This window comes from Phoca vitulina, unplaced genomic scaffold (genome assembly GCF_004348235.1).
Source record: "Phoca vitulina isolate PV1807 unplaced genomic scaffold, GSC_HSeal_1.0 scaffold12, whole genome shotgun sequence".
NCBI classification, from domain to species: Eukaryota; Metazoa; Chordata; class Mammalia; order Carnivora; family Phocidae; genus Phoca; species Phoca vitulina.
Window position 1 is genome coordinate 9,476,211 of NW_022589715.1, and position 21,335 is coordinate 9,497,545.

Consider the following 21,335-nt stretch of genomic DNA (forward strand, 5'->3'; position numbering starts at 1 on the left):
GGTTTGAAAAAGGTGCATGAAACTACTGGGCAATAAAGACTCCCATTCACGGAAACTCAGTAAGCAAGGGGTCTTGCTGACTCTCCTAGTCGCCCTGTGCAGCAGGCAGCCTGACATATATCCATTCCCAGAGACTTGGTAACTCCAGGCACATCCCTCTGCCACTAAGCCTGACCCCCAGGTGTCTCCCCTCCCAGAGGAGTGACCCACCGTGTGCAAAGTTCCATCCTCCCCAACAATGACTGCCTCGGGTGGGGAAGGCCAGCAGCTGGGAGGCAGGGCTAAGGGGCATCACGAGCAGAGACAGAGCTTCCATTGCTTTTGAAAAGCTGGCTTGTGACCCTGGGCTCCCATTACCTGCAGCAACAATGTCCTGAGTCCCCCCCCCTTAAAGGTCCCTGAGGTTGCCACCCCTGCTTTAGACTCAGACCTCCATCTGGTCTCCCTCTGCAAACCTTCATTATATCAGAATCCTGTTTTCTCATAACTAGAGATCTATTATTGCTTTTGAGTATTTGAAACCATTATTATTTGACCAATTTTGAGATGATTGATATGATTGCTTATATGTTCAATTTTGTGTTTTTGTTCTTCTTAAAATATTATTCATTAGTTCGATAAGGATTTAGTGCACCAGGCTTTGTGCCAAGAGCTTGGGTCAGGGCAGGGAATCAGAGCAGGGGACAAGGCGCCCCCCCTCCCAGAGAGGGGACAAAAGGCCAGGCTTTTCAGCCCAGCCCCGCCCAGTGTGGGCACATTGTCCCTCAGGGTCTATGAGCATCTTTGGGCAGCAGAAGCATTTTTTATCTTTGGCTAAAAAGCCAATATATCACATGTCTACACTGACTCATATTTATGTGTTAGGGATTTCATTTGATATCTCTTTAGAGAGTTGTGTGATTACTTTAGCCGAATTCCCTTCATATCCCTCTAATAACAGGATAAGACAAAAGGGCCCAGAAGCCCCGAGCTGTTAAGGGTCTCTCCTTTCAGCGTCTGGAGCTCCTGACACCATCCTTCCCGGCGCATCTGGCCAAGAAAACACCAGGCACCCACAGGCAGGAGCCCCTCTCCTGGTGCCTGGTCCCCACGGCCAATGCTGGGTCTTGATCCTGCTGAGCCCTGGGGCACCCACCCTGGTGAGGGGCAGAGGGGACAGAGCAGAAGCGGGACCTGGCCTGTTGTGCTGTCACTCCCACATGGGGCTCCTCCCCAGGCCTGAGCCTGACAGCCCCATTATATCCCTGCCCGAAATCCCAGGTTGGTTGGTTTTATAGATTTTAAAAAGACGGTTGTCACCAATCAAGGACTTTCTTTCATCCTCACTACGTAAGTCACACATCTCTTTGGTGGAGCAGGAGGGGGCTCTGGGGAGGGGAAGAAAGAGGGGAGAGGCCAGGGCAATGGGGTAAGTGTGGGCAAGGCAGGTGGGCTGGCCCCGGAGCCTCCTGCTTCCTCCTGGCCCAGGCTGAATCTGTGCCCCTGGAGAAGGAAGCCCCCTCCCACCTCGTCTCCCGCCCCAGGCCCAGAGTGCGGGAGCCTGGCTTCACACACACTGCCTGCGGTCATAGGGCAGGGCTCTGAGCCAGGGGGTTCCTTCCAGTTCTGCTCTTGGGGTCACCGTCCCCTCCGATTGCCCCAGCCCCTTTCAAGGCAGGCAGAGTCCCAAACCTGCTTTTTTCTGCTCCCTTGACTGGTCCTGTCAAAGCAGCCCTCACCTCGAGCCAGGTTCCCAGAGATGAAGCGGAAGAAGAAGCTGATGATGTCTCCCAGGTGCTTCTTGCAGCCATGGTGGCACTCCTGAAGCCTCAGAGCAGGCCCCCGGGTTGGGCCCGCGGTCTCACCATGCCCTGCCATCCCTGGGCCCGGCCCCATCCTGGGGGCCCCAGCTCCTGCCCTCAGCTCGGCCTGACGAGCCACAGTGCAGGCCACCCCCAGCCTGCTCCGTTCTTCCTCTGCCTGCCTCTCCCTAACCTGACCCTCAGAGCCTTCCTTCTAGAATTCTCTCTCTCTCTCCCCGCTCTGGTCTGTCTCTACTCTTGGTCTCAAGCTGACCCTCAGGGTCTCGGCCTCTCTGGACTCTGCTTCCCTCCTCCGTCCTCTGTCTCTGCCTCCTGCTCTCTCTTCCTTCCCCAAGACCACCTGCCCTCAGCTCTCAGCCCAGAGCACCCAGGGGCCAGCCAGCACCCTGCCAGGGTGGACCTCCTCAAGCAGCCCCTACTCCTACCCTCAGGCCCGCCCCTTCACCTTGTGCCTGGCTCTGGCTGTCCAGGACCCCGGAGCTCACTCTTGCTGGAGGCAGAAGGGCTCCTGCAGCTTCCTGGGCTGGGAAGGGCGTGGGGGTGGGGGTGGGCATTGCTCCTGAGCTCCCAGCACCAGTGGGGAGGTGCCGCTGGTGTGATATTCAGTTGAGAGTGTGAGCTCACTGCAAGGAGCCTCACCCATGACCCAGGGCTTCTCCGCAGCCAGGAACGGAGCAACCTGCTCCCACCCAGGCTTCCGGTCTGGGCGGAGCTGGGGGATGGGTAGGGCCCTGACTTTCGGCTATCTCTTGACCTCTGGTCTCTGCTCACTGACACCAAACCACAGCGCTGTTGGTGCCTCTATAGAGTAGAGAATGGGGAGATGAAAAGGAGGTCCTCTGACGAGGACGGTAGAGGAAAACAAGTGGATGACTGGGGCAGAAACTGCTGGCCATCCCCCCGCCCCCACATTTGCTGGGCACCGAGCATGTGCCAGGCAGTTTGCTAAGGTCCTTCCGGCCGCCAGCGCGTTCCGTCATCCAAACAACCTCACAAGGTACGTGTGGCTGAGAATTACACGTCAGTATTCATTCTCCTGCGCTTTTTCACCTACAGAATTCAGATTCTGTTGGAGGTGGAAATGTGCCCAGCTTTAAAAAACCAACATTCTCCCACCTTCCTTGCAGTCAAGGTGGCTCAGTTCTGGCCAGGGAAATACAGGCAGAAATCTTCCAGAGATTTCCATGAGAGTATTGCTTTCCTGATGTAGGCACTACCATTTCCTCCTTCCACCCAGTTTCTCCTTCCCCTTGCCTAGAATGAAGCCATGATGGCTGGAGCCAAAGCAACTACCTTGGGGCTGTGAGGAAAAGGGCAACCCCCCCCAAAAAACCAAAAAAACCCCAAAGACCTTGATTCTGACCTCCCCAAGCTGCTAAACTAGTGCCAGCCACTATGTAGCCCAGATTTCTCATATCTCTGTCTAAATTAAGCCGCTGTTATTTGGGGTTTCTGTCATACGCAAGTGCAGCCGAGTCAAAACATTCCCTCTGAAGTGAAAGACGAACGGTTGCACCTTGCACTCCCAGCCGGTAAAAGGAAGTAAGCGTTGGCTGGGCCTTCCTGTGTAACACCGTGAAGTGCGCGGCTTGAGACTGCTTTGCTGAGAGTAAGCAAAGGCGGCAGACAAGCAGCTCTGCCCCTTGGGCCTCCCGACCCTGCACATTCATGAGCACACCCTGTGTTTCAGGCAAGGTAGCATACTCGGCAGGCCAATGGCCGTCTCCAGGAGGAACATCCCATGGTCTCCCGGCTTTGGAGTTAAGCCATGCTTTCTTTGGCAAAGATTTTTCTTTTGCCCTGGAGCTACTGGTTCGCTACTGGGCCCTCATGGAGATGGAATGCCTGTAGGACATTGTGGCCACGGACCTCCACTGCCCATCAGGCACTGAGTATCAACCTCTCCCCCAGCTCTAAAGGCCCGTATGTGTGTGTGCAACACCCTATCATCGCGTGCACGGGCTATGTCTGGGTGCAGGGGCAGAGGGTCTGGAAGGCTCAGGTAAGTGTGTAGCAAGTGACTCAGGCCCCCATGGAAACGCTGCACCACCAGCTTCCCCTCAACCCATACCTGTGACCCTGTGGGGAGTCCCTAAGGCCATCTGAAGAGGAAAAGCAGTCATATGTAATTTATAGACAGAGCTGCAAGGCACCAACTCTAGGTTGACATGGTGGCCCACTCAGCAGGGAAGGACGATGGAGAAGGGGAGTCTTCCTGGCGGGCAGAGTGTCTAATACATCTGCTCACCCACATTTCCTAGAAGAAGAGATGGCCTGGGGTACGGACCTACACTCACTCAGGGATGGTTGCGAACCATTTGTTCAGGAGTCAGGGAGGTGGATGAAAGGAGAGAGGAGGAGTGGTGACTGTTGTCCAAAGGGCAGCAGGCCTGAGAAAGAGCTCAGTAGTCGGGTAGACAAGATGACCCGGCAGCCTGTACTCCTTGCTGCCTGGCACTGCTCACCAGCAAAGTTCCATGTGGTCTAAGATGACTTACAGTTTCAATGAAAGAACTTCTCCTCCCCAGGCTGATGTGGCTACAGCTGTTGGGTGACCAGCCAGCCACCGATTGGCAGGTCAGCTCCTCTGTACCCCTTCATCCTGGCAGGGACCACCCCTTATCTTCTCTGGCACTGACCCTCATTCCACATCCGGACCTTCCTCCCTGCCCGCCCTACTACTGCCACCGCCATCGCCCATCACAGCGTCCCACACACCGTTGCTACTGCCCAGGGGACTCCTCTGACAACGAAGAAGTATGGCCAAAGCCAGTGCTTGCAAGACCCACGGTTGAGAGAGGGATGTTTCAGTTCCCTTTTGTCACCTAACAAAATACACTGAAATACCACCCTTTTGTCCCCCCTCACGGGCCTGGCCCCAGCACCAGCCACCAGACAACTCAGATGCTGTCCCGTCAGATGCTGGGTGTGCTGCTGGACATGCTGCTTCCCTAGCAGAGGGACGGATCCAGAAACCAAGGGACGTGGTGACAGTGGGCCCTCACAGCAGCCCTCAGCAAGCCCCTCACTGCATTTTTGCCTCGCATCTCCAATACTCTGGGCTCCGGATTAGAGCTTTTGGATCCCAAATCAAGGATGCTTCCTGAAAGGAAACACCAGTGGACCTGCTGGGCTGGAGGCTGAGGCTGCCACCCGGCCATTTTGGGCTCCTCATACCACTTAGACCAACTTATAGGTGGGTTTTGGGTGGGATGAATGACGCTGATTATCCGGGGGAGAAAGTGTGGCGGCTGTACGAGGTGAGGGAGGAGAACACTATGTCCCAAATCTAGTGACTTCTCCAGGGAATTTATTAATACTGCCGAATACAGTGATAAATGTTAGTGGGGCGTTATAGGCAGGATGACCAGGAGCTCAGATCCCTCCGGAATGAGAGTTTGGATCACTTCCCCAAGGACTCCTAACTGAGGCCTCTGTGGTGGTTTACAGACAGTTACAAATTTCCTACCACAGCTCCATGGAAAAGAAGTCTATTCCCTTCCCCTCAAATCTGGGGTGAACCTATGGCTGGTTGTGACCAATAACGTTCAGGGGAAATGATGCTCTGAGTTCCAGAGCCTAGGCCTCAAGAGCCCTTTGGCCTTTTCTTACTGGAACCCCCCTCTTAGAAACCAGCCCCCTTGAACAGTGGGCCCGCCATGCGGTGAGGAAGCCCAAGCAGCCCTGTGGGGGAGACGTAGACAATGAGGTGACACATGTGGGTGGAACCTTCTTGGCCCAGCCCAGCCCAGCCCAGCCACCAGCTAAACAAAGGCAAGTGAATAATCACAATCAATGCCATGTGGAGTAGAAGAACCATCCAGGGAAGGCCTACCTCAATGCCTCACCTACAGACATGAGGGAAGACAAAAGGGTGGTATTTGGGGGTATTTTGTTAGGTGACAAAAGGGAACTGAAACATCCCTCTCTCAACTTCAGAGGTTGAACTCAACACACTCTCCCCAGAGAAATCCTCTTCACCCATCATCTCCCCCCTGCCAGACCCCAACCATCCAACTTTCTCTATTTTTGATGAGGGTGAAAGCTTCAAGAGCCATGTGGCCACTTTTCAGATAAATCCTTGAAAATTTGCATCTGATCTGGCATCTCAATTTGAAACACAATGTTGCGAATATCTCGGTGCTTCAAACACATTACAATCCTGGCTATTTATATATCCTTACAGGTTATAGACAAGTTAATTTACCTTTTTGTCCTTGTACCTTTCTACTACTTTTTTTTTTTATCGGGGTGCTGGTGGTGGTGGTGGCTTTATGATTTTACACGGGCTTGACAGAGCCCCCCGAGAAAGGAGTACCCAGAGATGAATGCAGCGGTGGATGAAAATTTGGGTCTCCGCCGTGGGGGAGGGGCAGGGGTGTGCGTGGGTGCGTGAGGAGCGGCCGCACGTGCCACACAGCATGGGGTTCCTGCTCCAGTGTTCCTACCAGAACAGCTAGGGATGTGGGGCGTTTCCCGGAGTGGCGGGCAGGGCCCAAGCTTCCTTCTCTGGCTCTCCAGAATTTCTGTGAACGTCCCAACAGCCTAGACTAAATGCCTCTCTGGTTAAACCAGCCAGCCTGGGTTCAGTGGTCTGCTGCCAAGAGCCCAGGTTATTCTGTGAGCAGCATTATGACTACAGTTTTATAGTTGAGGAAACCCAGTCCTACCGCCCTCCTCAGGAGCCAGACCTGAGAAGCCCGTTGTCCGGTCGGTAGCTTAGCCATGCTCCTGGAGAGACGTTCTGGTATCCTGACAGGAGGGACTTTCAGATGCTGGGGAGACAAGCAGAGCAGGTCAAAGTCCCTGCCTCTGGGTCACTGAGGACGGGCTCCCCAGTGTTGGTGAGGGACACACTCTTCCACTTGAGGACGGGTGCTTCTCCTGGGTGGGGTTGGGGTTGTATCGCCTGCCCTGTGCTCTCCTGGACTCCCCCCGCTCCCGGGCCCACTTCGGGGGCCACTGCTGCAGGCCGGCTCCCAACTCCATGTGGGGGCCTTCCCAGCCCAGGAGGGACCGCCAGACACAGCAGCAGCTGGTCCGCCATCGCCCTCTCGAACCCCGGCCCCTGCTTGACAAGGCCACCTAAGCCTCGGGGACATCCATGTGCTGTACTGGGCCTTGGCTTCTTCCCCCAAGCCGTCCCAGAAATCTGCTTCCTCTGAATGGAAAAACCCCTGACAACAAGGGTGTAGTGTCTCGGCCTTGCGCCCGCCTTCCAAAGGCACCCAGCGCTCAGGACACCACGGCCGGGCCTTGCTGAGCTCGGGGACTGAGCGACACTGAATGCGCCGATTGTTCTCTGCACCCAGAGCCTGGGAAGGCTCCTGAAGCAGAAGCACCCCCTCTGGGCACACTTTAGCATCCCACGTGCACGCAAAGCCCTCAGTGTGACCACACCAGCCGTGCCATCCTGGAGGGGCACACGGAGGACACCTTTGGACTAAGGAGACTGGGTCTGGGAGCTAGGCCTAGTGGAGACCAGGGGTGCGCTGGGGTCTTGGCTCCTCAGTCTGGGAGGGTGGCTGCTGTCTCCAGGGATGCCGGAGGTTCCCTGAGAGAAGAGACGTGGAGGACACACATCGGGGTGGGCGCCCCTCCTGGAACACATGGAAGCTCCAGGTCAGGGCCTTGCTCAGCCCCTAATGCCCTGTGACCCGCTGTGTCATGTGACCTCCCTGAGCTTCAGTAGACTCTTTAGCAAAACAGAGTCATCTGATCACTGAACGCCATTCAGTGCAATATGATCTTGTTTTTCCACGCGTCACACAGCCTCTTAGTGCCTGGCATGGCGTCTGGGGAGTGTGTCCGTGCAGGGCAATGCACCAGGCTGGGCCTGAGCCATGGATGGTGTCCTGGGCCCTGCTCCACCCGCCCCCACTGCTGCCCCCACAGCTCTGGGCTATGACAAGTCTCCAGCAAACACATCCTCACAGCTCAGCATGGGTTCCTGACCTCCAGGGACCTGCCCTGAGCTAAAGGTGGGATCTAGGGGCCCCTCGGGGCCCCTCTCCTTGTGACCTCGAACACAACAAGCCTGCCCCCCAAGCTTGCTTTCCTCAATGCCCCCCACCCTCAGTCGGGGCCGCAAAAAGCCTCAACCAGGAGGTGGCACATCAGCCTCCAGGCCCATCCTGAAGCAGCTAAACATGGAGACGGGGCCCAGCAGGAGCGAAGCCTGGGGGTGGGGTGGGGTGGGGGTGCCCGACGGAGAGGATCAGGGAGGGTGACACAGAGAGGGGCGCTGAGGGGATGGTCTTGTGCCGCTGCCAAGAAAAGCCTGGAGGGGGCGCCTGGCGGGCTCGGTCGGTATAACATGTGACTCTTGATCTCGGGGTCATGAGTTCAAGCCCCACGTTGGGCGTGGAGTCTGCTTAAAAAAAAAAGAGAGAGTCTGGGGGGCAAGACCAGTGGGGTACTGCAGCCTCCAGCAGCACGAGCTCTGTCCGTTGCAGCGGACTGGACCCCTCGATGCACACGGCTGGCCACGCCCCAGCGCCACGGCCCCATGGCTCACCTCCGCTCTTGGATTCTATCCTGATAGCAAAGGGAGGTGCTTTTACCCTGCTGTGGAACAGACAGCAGGCAAGATGCCAGCCTCCCAGGTGAGCCGCTCGCATGAACTTCTAGTGCCTTCACGTTTCCGCCACATGCAAACTCCATGCCCCCCATCAGTACCCGAGGCGTTGGGGAGCGCGCACGGACCCCACACATGCACTCACGTGCACCAGTGCTTCCGCGAAAGGCCTCAGCGCCGAGGGCAAGGGTCGGGAGCAAACGCCAGCCAACAGCACAGATGGGCAGGGGCTCTGGGGGGCGGCCGAAGGGAGGGGCTGAGATGGCGCCGGGAGCACCCTGCAGGGGGGCTGCTCTCGACCACTCGACAGAGGTGGCTGCCAGCCGCTTGCCTGCTGCGGGGCCCCTCAGGCCATCCCCTCCCCTCTCCCTGCATCAAGCCTGGGAGACTGGGGCCGTGATTTATGCCCATTCTCCTGTCAGAGGGCCTGAGGCTCCCTGGAAATCGTGCAGACCGTCTGAGACAACAAACGGGACAGGCTGTTAGGGCTCAGGTCTGCCTTTTTCCTGACAGGCGAAGAGGCAGGCTCTCCTGCACGCCTCGTGTATGTGATCACACGCGTGTGGGTGTGTGCACGTGGGTGCGAGCGGTGGGTGCGCCTGGGTGTGCACCCACACGGGCGTGGTGGGTGGGTGTGCACACTTGTGTGTGGTGGAGGCACAGGTGTGTTGGTAGGTGTGCCCAGGTGGGACTGTGTGGCGTGTGTATGTAGGTGTGAGAGTTCGGGGGCTTCACGAGGCCCCCTGTGCGTCCCTTGCTCTGTCACACTCAGCAGACATCAAATATCACCAAGGGCAGGTACAGACCAGCCATTTCCTGAGTCCCCTCGGAGCCACACAGGCCCTGGGTGCACTGGGCAGGACCGAGGAGGGGCAAGGGCCAGGGCCTCCTCCTCGCTGGGCCTCTGCACACACTGCCAGCCATCCTTTTCACAGAGCACTTAGGAAGAATGCGTGAGGTGCCCGCAGGTGACCCGCTAAGGGTAGGCAGAGCCAGCCGGGCCTGTCGGACTCTGACCCCTGGCTCTATCCTCCCAGCAGCCGAGGTGGAACACCCCAGCATGGTCCCAATCCTCTGTCCCCACCCTCCCCGGGTCCTGCTTTGAGCCCAGCGGCCTTGCTTGTATGCATGAATGAAAACGTTATCCTCCCAAAAGAGGCAGAGGTGGTGTGGCCTGGGCTGGGGTCCCCGGCTGGTCTGTGCGCCCTCAGAGAGAAGAGAGCTCAGAACAGATGCCCCACGCCCACCCCTGCCCTCCTCCCAGCCCGCCCCTGCCCCTACCTGAGCCCTGTGGGGCTGCACTGGACAGGATCCACTTGACCAGGCAGCACCGCATGAGGGCCTGGCGGGTGAGCCGCGGCCTCTGCCACTTGACGCCCTCCTTCTTGCTCAGTGGTGTGCGCCCCGGGTCCCCCAGGAGGCTGCCATCTGACACCTTCATCACTTCCTGCAGCAGGGACAGGCAGAGCAGCCCTGAGCCCTTGCTCAGAGACGACCTCCAGGCCGACCCCAACCTCTGGGGCAAGGTTGTCCTTAATCCCACCAGGGTCTTGTCCCAGGTTCGCTCTACCCGGGGCACATGGCCTGAGCTCCAGCTGCGGGAGGGCGCCTCCCTCCGTGGGCACCGGGTCTGAGCAGTCGGGTTCGTTGGCCAGGACAACGGCTACCAGCGTGGCCAGTTGGGGAGATCCTTCCAGGGTCGTGGGGTTCCACGTGTGCTGCCTTTGTGTCATCCTGAAATGTACGTGGTTCCCCAAAGCCAAGAAACAGATGAGCAGTTAGGCAAGTGCTGCAGACCCGGGGCCCCAAACAGAGCCCCTGTGTCGGTCAGCTCTCGGGCACCAGAAGCAGAGACTGACCCCAGCAGATGACAGCTGGAAAGGAATCAGCTGCGGGGGTCCCGGGCCAGCCACAGCCTCCCCAGAAAGGACAGAGAGCCAGGCTGGGAAGGCAAACCAGAGCAAAGAGTGAGCCAAGGGACAGCGGCCCTCAGCCACAGTCACCCCCAGAAGAGGCCCGGGAGAGCACTTCTGCTGCGGCAGGGCACCCCGGCCCCTGCTGCTCGCGCTTCCATGCGGGGGGGCCTGCTGGCCCTGGGACCTGGAGGCTGCCCTGGGGGTCTTCTCAGTTGAGTCCCTAGCTCCAGGTTCAAGGTCGAGAGTGGAGGAAGCTGATAGTCCCCGCCTGGGTCCTGTGCCTACTCCCTGGCTGCAAGAGGAGTCAGGAAGGCAAGCATCTGGACTTTAAGGCTCTCTCACGTCCCCGGTATGGGCTTTCCTGGGCACGAGGAGTAAGAAAATGCCTACAAGGTCCCCTGAACCGAGGAGTTTGTACAAATGCCCGAGTGAGGGGAAGCTGGTCTGCTGCATCCTGTGGCTCCAGTTAAGCTGGAGAACCCTCCGCGTGCTGGGTTGGCTCGTGGCTCCCTGAGGCCCGTTCCTATTTAGGGCCGGACCGTCTGCCTCCTGGTCAGCTTTTGGTGAAGTGGCCACCTCGACAGGGTGACGTCCACACCCCTTTTCCTGATTTCTGGAGCCTTCCCAGTTGCAAGTGCCCTCTCTATCACCAACACCCTCCAAGCCTCCCCGACACACACCTTCAGGAGCACCCCCACATTCCTTCCCTTCTCCAAGGCTTGCCCTGGCAATGAGGGGGGTCAGCGGTGCCCAGAGCTGCAGCGAGGGTGAGCACACCCCATCCTGGTGGGGAGAAAGAGGGGGTGAGCAGGGGTGGCCAGGGGTCTCAGGGTGCCAGGGAGACTGAGGGAGGCCCCCCGTACGCACATGCACGCACGTACTTACACATGCACACATAGACCCAAGTCCTGCCCTAGCTGTGTCAGAGGGGTACCTTCTCCATTATTAATGATCTTATTCAGGAGAGAAACGGCCTCAGTGAATAAGGTCTTTATTTCGGTCCAGGAGTGGGGTAGAGGGAAGATGGGCAGCTGGGGCTTCATTACTTCATGCGTTCTTTGCTGTAGGCTCTGCAGCTGGGGTTAGTGGAGAATGTCAGGAGGAAAAACTGCACTGGGCCTCAGAGCTATCCGTTGGGACCCTGTCGATCCCAGGACAATGCTGCCCGTGCTGGCTGGAGCCCGAGGCTAGTCCCGGGGATTCTATCTCGCAGACCAGGCCTAACTAATGGGGGAGAGACCTGGCGGGGGGCCCAAGGTTCTGTCCTCCAGGGAGGGCTGGGAAGACCCATAGGCAGGGCAGAGAGCTCCATTTGGGCCTTTTACTCTGGGCCTCAATGTGGTCTCACCGTCAAGACAATCCCACAGGTTCGGCAACACCACCCCCATTTTAAAGATGAGGAAACTAAGTCCCGGAGAGTCTGGGGACAAGCCAGGGCCTCTCTGTACTTGTGGTCTCCTGGTTCCAAAGTTTAGGTGGTGCTGGCCACAGGCCGTATGCTTAGCCTTCCTGGGGCCAGGCTCCGGAAAGGCCTCGGAAGCTGGGGAGGGGCCCCCAAGCCCCCAGCCACATCAGAGTAACAGTCTATGATGTAACAGAGTAACACTCTCCTGGGTGGATGAGCCCCAGTATGTGCGTTCTCCCTGATGCAGAGAGTTGGGGGTGCGAGTGGCAGGAGCTCTGGGAGCCCCACAGTCAGGGCCTATGATGGCCTCCCCCTGTGAAGTGGGTGAGGGGTCCTTACAGGAGAGGAGGGGCCCACAGTGGCTGAGACGGGGTAGGGCCACACAACTGCAAGGAGGGGCACAGTCCACAGGCTGTGGATTGGGCCCATCCGCCCAGGGGGGAGGGCAGGAGGCACGAGTGACCGCAGGTCATCCTCATGAATGGTTGATACTGGTCTGTCTGGGAGAAGGTCTGACTGGGCTGTCAGGAAATGTTAGTGGCCACTCTGGGCACCCTGCTCCTGATTTGGAAACTCTCAGGCATAGAAGGGAGGGAGCCCTGAGAGGTGACACAACCCCCTCACCCCAAGATGCCTCTGTTCTAAGAGGTGACAGATTTGAGGAGTGCTGAATCAGTGAGGAAACTCCAGTTTGAATTAAATCCCCTCCCATCCCTGCTAAACACCCCGTGGCTTCCACTGCATTCCAAATAAAACCCCAATGCCTTCATCCCGCCTACAAAGCCTCAGTCAGCGGAGTCCCCCTGATCGGCCGGCCACGTGCGCCGGGCGCCAGCCTCGCCATGCTCCTCACACACGCCAGGCAGGTTCACGCACCTTCGCTCCGCTGCCCCCGCCCCCCGCAGCTTCCCTCCAGGGTCTCTCTATATTAATTCTCACAGCCACATGTGATTCCACAGTGATCTCAGTAAAGTCTCAAATAAAAATACTGTCCACAAACAAAAAAGGCTGTTAAATATACATACACACTCGAAAACCTCAAGAAATATTCACAAATGACTAGATGAAAGTCCCCTGACACTTGTCATAATTCAACTGAGAATTTCTCTCCTCCCACTTCTGCTTGATCCTGCATCATTTCCACAGCGGCTGGAGCCATCCCTCCATCCTCCGTGGGCCTCAAGTGGTGGCCAGGGTTGGGTGGCAGAGACCGACGAAGCCAGAGGATCTGCGCCGAGGCCGCACAGAGTCCCCATTGGCACATCTGGCACAGATGGCCATTCTGGGCCACGTCCCAGCAATGGCCCTTGGCTGGCCCTGCAGACCTGCAGCCTTCTCTGAGGTCCGCAGGTTCCCCAAAGGCCAGAGGCCGTTCCCTGACAACCCAGAGCTGAGACCCGCAGCTCCTGTCTGGCCAGATGGGTCAGGGGCAGGTCTTAGCTCACTTCCAAGTCCAGGTCTGTGGGGAGCAGGGGAGGGACAGAGAGGACACCAAGCTGGTGATGGACCTGCTATGGGCCAGGCACTGGGTTAAGAGTGTGGAGATGCTGTCTTATTTGATGCTCACACCAATCTATTGAGGTTCCTTAGACCCTCCTCCAAATCAGCCCGCTGAAGCCCAAGTCCCAGAATAGATTCTTCCTCACACCCTCTTACCAAGCTTGCCCAGTTCCGTGGTGTGTGTTCTCTCGTGCTCAGGGTCAAGGAGGAGTCCTCCTAACTGTCCAACTTCAGGTGTGTCTTGGTGGGCTTTGGCTGGAGGTCATGGGCTCCCAGGGCTGGAGCTGGCCACTGGGCACCTGGGAGATGCTCCCATCTGGTTCGGGAGATGACTTAGACTCTGGGGGGTGGGAGGGGTGCCCTAACTGCCCCTCTACCTCTGCCTCCTCTTTACAGAGATGGGGTGTGGCCTCAGCTCAGAGTCTCGGCAGGCCACATGGGTGGGGGGGCGGTTAATGCTGTTGTTTTGTTTTTGTTTTCATGGCATCCATACTGTTACCTTCTCCTTCATCAATGGCTCCCCTCTTTCCATTTACAATAATGATTTAAAGATTCCCCTTTCAATGCATTTATTAAAATTTAAAATGTGACTAAATTTAAAGAAAAAATAAAAAAACAATTACACAGATTGTGGCAGATAAGGCAAAGTCAGTGAAGGCAGAGTACCAGCAGCTAGGAAGCTTGGAGACCTAGGGGCCTGCTCAATGCAGTCCTGCTGAGTCCTCGGGTCTGAGCTGTCCCAGACAGGGGCCCCTGGCTGCAGGTGACTACTGAGCACTTGAAATGGGGCTAGTCCAAATTGAGATGTGCCATCAGTGCAAATAAGACACTGGCTCCAAAGCCTTACTTGGAAGGATATAAAATAGCTTATTAATTTTATATTGCTTACATATTGAAATGATAATATTTACACTGGGTTAAATAAACTATATGATTAAAAATAACTTTGCTTTTTAAAAAAACTTTTCTTTAATGTGCCTCCCTGAACATTTAACATGACACCTGCGACTCACACTACACTTCTATTGGCTAGCACTGTTCTAGATGGTTCTCAGACCGGCCAGTTGGATGGTTTGGGGCAGCCTCCCCCTGCCAGGGCGTACCCTGACCCCAGTTCCTCTTTCCTTCTCAAGTCCCAGCTAGGGTCCGTCAGACCTGTTTCAGAAAGGTGGCCCAGTGGGGTGTGAAGGAAGGGTGGGGGGCAAGGAAGCAGGAGGCCAACCTGGGGGGGTGCCCAAATCCAGGGGAGGAAGTAGGGGTGTTGAGCCAGGCCCAAGCAGTGGGATAGGGGGTGAAGATATTAGTGGGTATTTAGGATCTGCTGTGGATGTGGGTAGTGGGGGGGCTGAGGGGACTCCCCAGGAACTGCAACAGTTGTCTCCACTGAGACGGGGGAGCAGCACAACTCCTCATACCTTCCAGCCGCCCCAGGGCAAGGTCTGCACTCTCCACTAGGAACACCACCGGCTGAGAGTTTTCACCATGCCGTCGAGAGAGGCCAGATCATCTTAAACAGACTACCAGGACCTGGGCCTGGACATCCACCTCATGAGTCCCCACCCCCTGCAGCCCCCTGGAAGGCCAGTAACCTCAAGGGCTGCTACCCTGCTCACTGCCCCATGCCCAATGTGCACAGTGTCGCCTTGTGGGGGCCCATCAGGCCAAGGACTGGGGTGCCCTGAGGCGAGACCTTCAAGCAGCTACTTCTGTCTCTGTGGCTCATCAGTGGGGCTCTGAGAACCCCCAAAGTGAAGCCCAGAGGTTACCTGTGGGCATGTGGCAGCCTGTTGGGTGTGGGGGTGCATGGCTGAAGGCCATGGAGGGTCTTGGCAAACCCAAGTTCAAACACCCAGGCTCCCTTCCTCAGAGGTAATGTCATCCGAGGAAATGCATATGCAAATATTATGGCTACTTTTTCCCAAATATTTACATTTATGGATGAGACATAGCATGAATGGTTGCATAAGGACCACCAGGACCCACCGGATGCTGGCTCAGAAGACACACTTAGCCAGGGAGGGGGGATTTCAGGCAGGTTAATGTTGTTTTGGGCCACCACGTACAGTGGGAAGAGGTCTGCAGTCAGCCCCATGGGGATTTGAATCCCAGGCCCGCACCTCCCGGCTGGGCAGCCCTGGACAAAGTACTCGACCACGCTGAGCCTTAGTGTCTTCATCTGTAAATAGGGATACTTCATCTGTAAATATGCCTTTATGGGACCACGGGGAAGGTTAAGTGAGGTGACATACAAAGCCCCAGCAGGAGCACGATTATCCATAGTCCCCATCCTTCTGATGCTGAGGAAGTTCTGCTGCCCAGAGCAAGGACCAAGCTTGGCCCAGGGATTTCCAGAGAGAGAGCGAGCCAACTCGCTCTGCTCGGCGGCTGCATGTCAGAATGACCTGGGAGCTTCCCCCACATCTGGCTGCCTGCGGGCTACGCTATCTGACTCGGTGGGGCCCGTGCTGCTCTATTTTTATTAAGCTCCTCAGTAGGGGAGCTTATCTGATAGTACTGCTAGGGTTTAGAGGGCTCATCCCACCCAGTGGAAAGTTCTGGTCTTGTCTGTGGGAGGAAGGGGTCTCAGTATCTCAGTCTCCCCCCCTCCCCGCCCCACCGGGGCCCGCTCCTAAGAGGGCTGCCCTCAGGGCCAGAGACTGGACCAGTTGGGGATGCGCAGAGCTGCTCAGATGAGGGGCTGCCTGCCCCCCACCCACGCCCCCAGCACTGTCCTGGGGACTGTGGCAGCGCAGGCTGGCTCACCGAGCAACCAACCACTCCTCGTTGCTCGCTCTATTTCCATCACTTGGGACAGATGGCAGGAAGTGGCGGTGGGCGTCGTGTCGTGCAGGCCCTGAGGATTTGGGGTGGGGAGGCTTTGGGGAGCCTCGATTCTCCACCCACCCCTGGGCACCTACAGATGCAGGCTAGGCAGCTCGCCTGGTGAGGGGGGAGCTGGGAAGGAGTCCCTGCCAACATTTGCACGAGCACACGTGCCCGAGCAGGGGAGGGAGGACGGGGTCATCGCCGCCCTGCGTCTGACGGCGCCACCTGGGCTAGGAGACAAGCTCCCCACCTGGCCCGTGCTGTCCGGGCGCTGCAGGTGTCTCATTAACCTGGGGCGGGGCGGGCGGAGAGGGGGGAGACGCGGCATGCTCATTGACGGCATTCTCCTGTTGGAGTGCCCTTCCCAGGCTCTACTCAGTAATCAGAAAATAGTGACACTGACCCTCCAACCGTTTATGGAGCTCTTGCTCTACACCCGGGCTGTGCTAAGCAGGCTGATATAGGACGTCATTTATCTGGGAGGATGATGATGTTTCCCCCAGGAAAATGAGGAGACCGTGGCACAGAGGAGCTAACTAACTTGTCCAAGGACACACAGCTAATGCAGGAAGGAGCTGGGACTGAGCCTAGACCTTCCTGAGGCAGAGCCAGATTAACAGCCGTCCCAGGCCACCATCCTCTCCTGGCTGGAGCCATCCAATAGCAAATGGTGGGGATGGGGCTCCATGATAAGCTAGTGGGCATTTGTGTGTCCATGAGACTGTCCCCTGGCACTTTTGGTAGCGTCCCCCACCTCTACTCCCTGCCCCCACCGGTCAGCACAAGGCACCGGGCTCAGGTGAGGGCCTGGCGCAGGCTAGGAGTGTATCTAAGGTCCAAATGGGGAGACTGAAGCTCGGAGAGGGGATGGACCTGCCCAAGCTCACAGGGTCAACTGGGTGGAGTTGGGGGTAGAACCTGGCTGTCTGGGGGTCACTGCTCAGAGTGTCTGTCTTGAGAGAAGATCTTAATCCAGAGTCAGGCTGGGTTGGGCACAGGGGCATGGCACCGGCAGCAGGTGGGCTCGGGTTTACCCCTTGTTTGTCCTGGAGGCGTGTGCTGGAGGCGGGGATGGGCAGTGGTGGGGGCAGAGCTGGAGATGCGGCCCGTGAAGACCAGGGACCTGTGGGGCTCGGGGGCTGCTGGGCAGAGACCTGAGGCAGGAAACCGGGCCAACTGGGAGGTGGGACAGGCCCCCCCTGGGCTGACCTGCCAAAACTCAGCTTAGCTCCCCCTCTCCAACCCGAGCGCCTGTGGGTCTCCTTGGTTCTTTCCCTGTCACGCGGCTGCTCTGTGGCATTCTAAGGACGTAGGCTGATCACAGCTGACAGATGCACCTGTTCAAGGGAAACATCAGTCAGCTGGGAATAGGGAGCTGGGGTGGGGGCACAGCACACAGTGACTGACTCCCCACTGTGCCCTCCTTCCTGCCTGTTTCCTTCCTGCCCCACCCCCCACCCCTATCTGGAGGACCAGCTAAGGAAGACTTGCCAAGTTCTCTCTCCTCTTCTCTCTTTGCCTTGGAAACCAAGGTTGCCCCTCTCCCTCATAGAGGCCACATTCAGGGCTCCGCAGCTGCTCCTGGGCGTCACCAGAGATGCCTTGGAGTGGGGCAGAGAGAGCAGATGGGCCCCAAGCCAGCCTGAACCGGCAGAGCACCTCCCACTCTCGTGGAGGATTTTGATAAGAAAAGGGATCCTGAATTCAAAAGATGGGGGTCCTTTCCTTTGCAGCTCTGGATCTACAACCCGGAAAGGGATCTGTGGCTGGCTCAAGGTCACATGGCTAAACCAGGGGACAAGGCCAGGGATGGGGTGTGGTTCATGTGCTCTCACTAAAGGTTTCTGAAGGAACAAAGGGCCACAAACGCATGAAGCCATCCCCCAGCTGGGATGGGGCACTTTCCCAGCTGCCTGGTGACAAGCAAGCCACTCTCCGTTCATAGCCTTCTCCCAGGACCTGCCCAGCCCTCCCGCCAAGCCCTAGAGACCTGGGCTTTGAAATAAGATGGAGCAGGGTTCAAATTCCAGCTATAACACTTTGTGGCTTGCAACCTAGGGCAGACCTCCGTTTCCTCATCTGTAGCGTGGGTACAATACCAAGAGCTACTTCGGGGGCTGCCCAGCGTTCTAGGGAGATAATGCAGGTGCAGGGCCTGTTGGATAGGCTGTGCAGGGAGAAGTGGCCACCTCGGGGATCCTGCCCCTCAGCCCTGCCCTTCTCCCAGACCCCACCTGGACGACAGTCAGCCACTTCACTCCCCATCTCAATTCAGGCCTTTGATCACTCTCTTTAAAAATGGGTGAGCAGGGGCACCTGGGTGGCTCAGTTGGTTAAGCAACTGCCTTCGGCTCAGGTCACGATCCTGGAGTCCCGGGATCGAGTCCCGCATCGGACTCCCTGCTCAGCGGGGAGTCTGCTTCTCCCTCTGATCCTCCCCCTCTCATGCTTTCTGTCTCCCATTCTCTCTCTCAGATAAATAAATAAAAAATCTTAAAAAAAAAAAAATGGGTGAGCAAATTCGGGTCCACCTCCCAGAAGCACCTGCAAGAAGGCTGGAAGCTGGGTGGGTAGAGGTTCCCAGTGCCTGTGCCAGGCCATGAAGACATCACTCCCCAACGACCTAGGATGGTAGCTCGCACCTGCCGCGGGGGACCCCGTGGTTCTGCTTGTTCCTTTCCCCTAGGAGCTCACGGAGTTCAAGCTGCACACCCTGCTCCCCTCTCTGAGCCTCAGTGTCTGTAGAAAGGGAGGTGGCAGTGTCTGCCCTCCTGGGATGTCACAAGGATCCACAAGGGACTGGGTAGTGCACAGAGAGGTGAGGGACTGAACACCCCTGGGGTGTCACTGGGGGCAGCCGCTGACCATGACTGACCGGCAGCTGAGGGCGAATGAGTTGGGCCAGCTCCCAGCCTGGGCTCTGAACTGCAGTCCCTGCCGCCACTAGAGTGGAAGATTTTTTTCCCAAGCCCCCTGCTGACCTTGGTGAGGGTGCCAGTGGTGGCTTCCCTTAGAACCACTGTCCCTGCCTGCCCAGCACCAGCAGGTGTGGGACCCGCTCCAATCTCTGGCCAGGCCAGCCCCAGGAAGGCCACCGGCAGGCTTACGGCAGAGTGAGATCCACTGGGGCCCAGGAGCCGGTTGTAGGGGGCGCAGAGGGCAGTGTGGGGTCACAGTGGCCAAGGAAAGGGCCAGATGCACCTGCGGGACTCGAGCCACACCCTCCGCTCACCAGGCAGGGGCAGGGAGTGACCTCCTGGCAGTTAGGGCCAGCAGAGCAAAGGAAGGGGGCTTGTCTCCCGGCTGGTGGACAGCCCAGGCTGTGTGTGCCCATGTGCAGCCCGGGTTTAGAAACGCCTGCCTCCGTGCGCGTGCCGTCAGCTGTGGGCACAGTCACGGGCACGCTGGTGCGGTGCGTGCTCACACCGACGTCTGTGGATGGACAGGACCTGTGTTGGCTGTGGCGGGCGTGTGCAGTGAGCGCGTGCACGGGCGCCCGTAACCAGCCATGCAGTTTCTCTGCTTCTGCCCTGGAGGTTGCTGGGGAGACTGGAGGTGACAGGAGAGAAAGCACCCTTCAACGTGCCCTGTCGCCAGGCTCAAGGGGTTTCACGTCATCACCTCTGCTGATCCTTCTGGCACCCCTGGGAGATGGACCAGACAGGGCAGGGGTGGCCCAGGCTCTGGGGAAGTGTGGCCTGGAACCACCCACGAGCTGACTCTGGGCTGCTTGTCCTTGAGGGTGAGAGAGAGACAGGAATCCACCTCTGGGGGTAGGGGGCGGTGAAGCTAGGGGAGCAGTGAAGATAGACTGCAAGATGCCAGCCCAATATCTATTCTTCCTTACTCACAAGACCCTGATTTTATTTAAGTTTTGTTTTGTTTTGTTTTTTGCCCATCCTTCTTTCTACTTCCTGCTGCCTACACGTGCTGGCTGGAGCTCCAGCAGCCATGTTGGACTTTAAGGTAACCTCAAGAATGGGAGCCAGTGAGACAGATGGAGCCTGAGTCACTGCTGACCATGGGGCCCCCCGTGCCAGCCCTTTATGGCCTCCCTCCGGACTTCTGCATGAGAGGGAAATGCAACCAACCTCGTTCAAACCAGATCTGAGCAGCCAGATCTAAGCCTGATGCTGCTTCTTCCTTCCCAAGCAAGACTATCCCAAACATGTGAGAAGCTTGCAAGGCATCAGGGCGGATTTTCTGAGTGCGAACTGTAGTCTGGGAACTGGCTTATTTTCCTCTCCCTCCTTCTTCACTTACTTATTCTTCAGCCTTCCCAACACCCTGCTACTATTTCTTGAACTCTGTCCCAGGCATTTTCCTTTGCCTTCTCTCTCTCCAACCTCCCAGCCGCCCTGCAGAGTGGGAACTAGGAGCACGTGTCCTTATTCAGGGGCCCAGAGCCCTTTAGGAAGTTGCCTTCATTGATCACCTGAATGATTAAAAGATGCACTCATTGCCCAGCCTTCAAGCCTAAGGCACCCCCTCCCAGCAATCAGCCTTCCCCCTCCTCTCAGGGCTGTGGGCCCAGGCTCAGGGTCTGGGTCAGGCTCAGGGTCAGGGTCAAGCTGCTCTGGCCCTTGCCCCGGGGACCTGACAAGCAGCACCAGACACATGCCTGACCCCAAGCTCCTCCTCTGTCCAGCTGCTACCCCACAAACACCTAAAGCCTCTCAGGTCCAGAGGGGGCCCCGGACGGCTAGCCTCCCAGACAGGACACCCCGACACTTACTTTTTCAAAAGTGACCCTAGGGGACGACAGCGCTTGAGGTCAAAGGAGGAAGCACAAGGCTCCCTTGGTCCAGGGCCACCCTCAGAAGCCCTGGCTCCCCACCCCTGGGCGAGAGCCCCCAGCCCCGCTGGCGCCTACCTTCGCCCGATGCATCCTGGGCGCTGAAGGAAACTGTGGCCGGCCTCCCCTCTTTGCCGCTGAGCTCAGGACTGCCGCGCCGGCGGGCGGCTGCCGCATGTTTGCACGGCCCCACACGTAATTGTTACGGGCGGCTCCTCGCCCGCCCCCTGCCCACCCCTCCCGCCCCGCCTGCTTCTCCCCGCTCCACCCCTTCTGCTCTGCCTCCCTCAAGCCCTCTCCCTCCCTCCGTGTCTCTTTCCCTCTCTCCCTCCCTCTCTCCCTCCCCACCCCTCTCTGACAGATTCTCAGTCCCCTTCCCTGGCTCTCTGTTCCACTCTGGGTATAAATGGTTCCTAATCCGTCCCTCTGAGCCTGTTGAAGCCCCTTTCCCGGGCTCTTGGCTCTGGCCCTGCTCCTGTTGCAGGGCCCGTGGCTCTCTCTGTCCCCACTCCCC

The 21,335-nt window shown here is 57.8% G+C and overlaps 1 protein-coding gene across 1 annotated transcript in view; it reads right to left on the reverse strand.

The window, feature by feature from the left end:
* KCNIP3 (potassium voltage-gated channel interacting protein 3) overlaps window positions 1-21,034 on the reverse strand; it is an 80,035-nt gene extending 59,001 nt beyond the window's left edge. Inside the window, exons 1-2 of the mRNA XM_032410424.1 lie at window positions 20,900-21,034; window positions 9,661-9,826 (exon numbers count right to left, since the gene is read on the reverse strand). Of these exons, the coding sequence (XP_032266315.1) occupies window positions 9,661-9,826; window positions 20,900-20,998 (265 nt within the window). The 5' untranslated portion in view covers window positions 20,999-21,034. The remainder of the gene's footprint in view (window positions 1-9,660; window positions 9,827-20,899) is intronic.
* Between the last annotated feature and the right edge of the window lie 301 nt (window positions 21,035-21,335).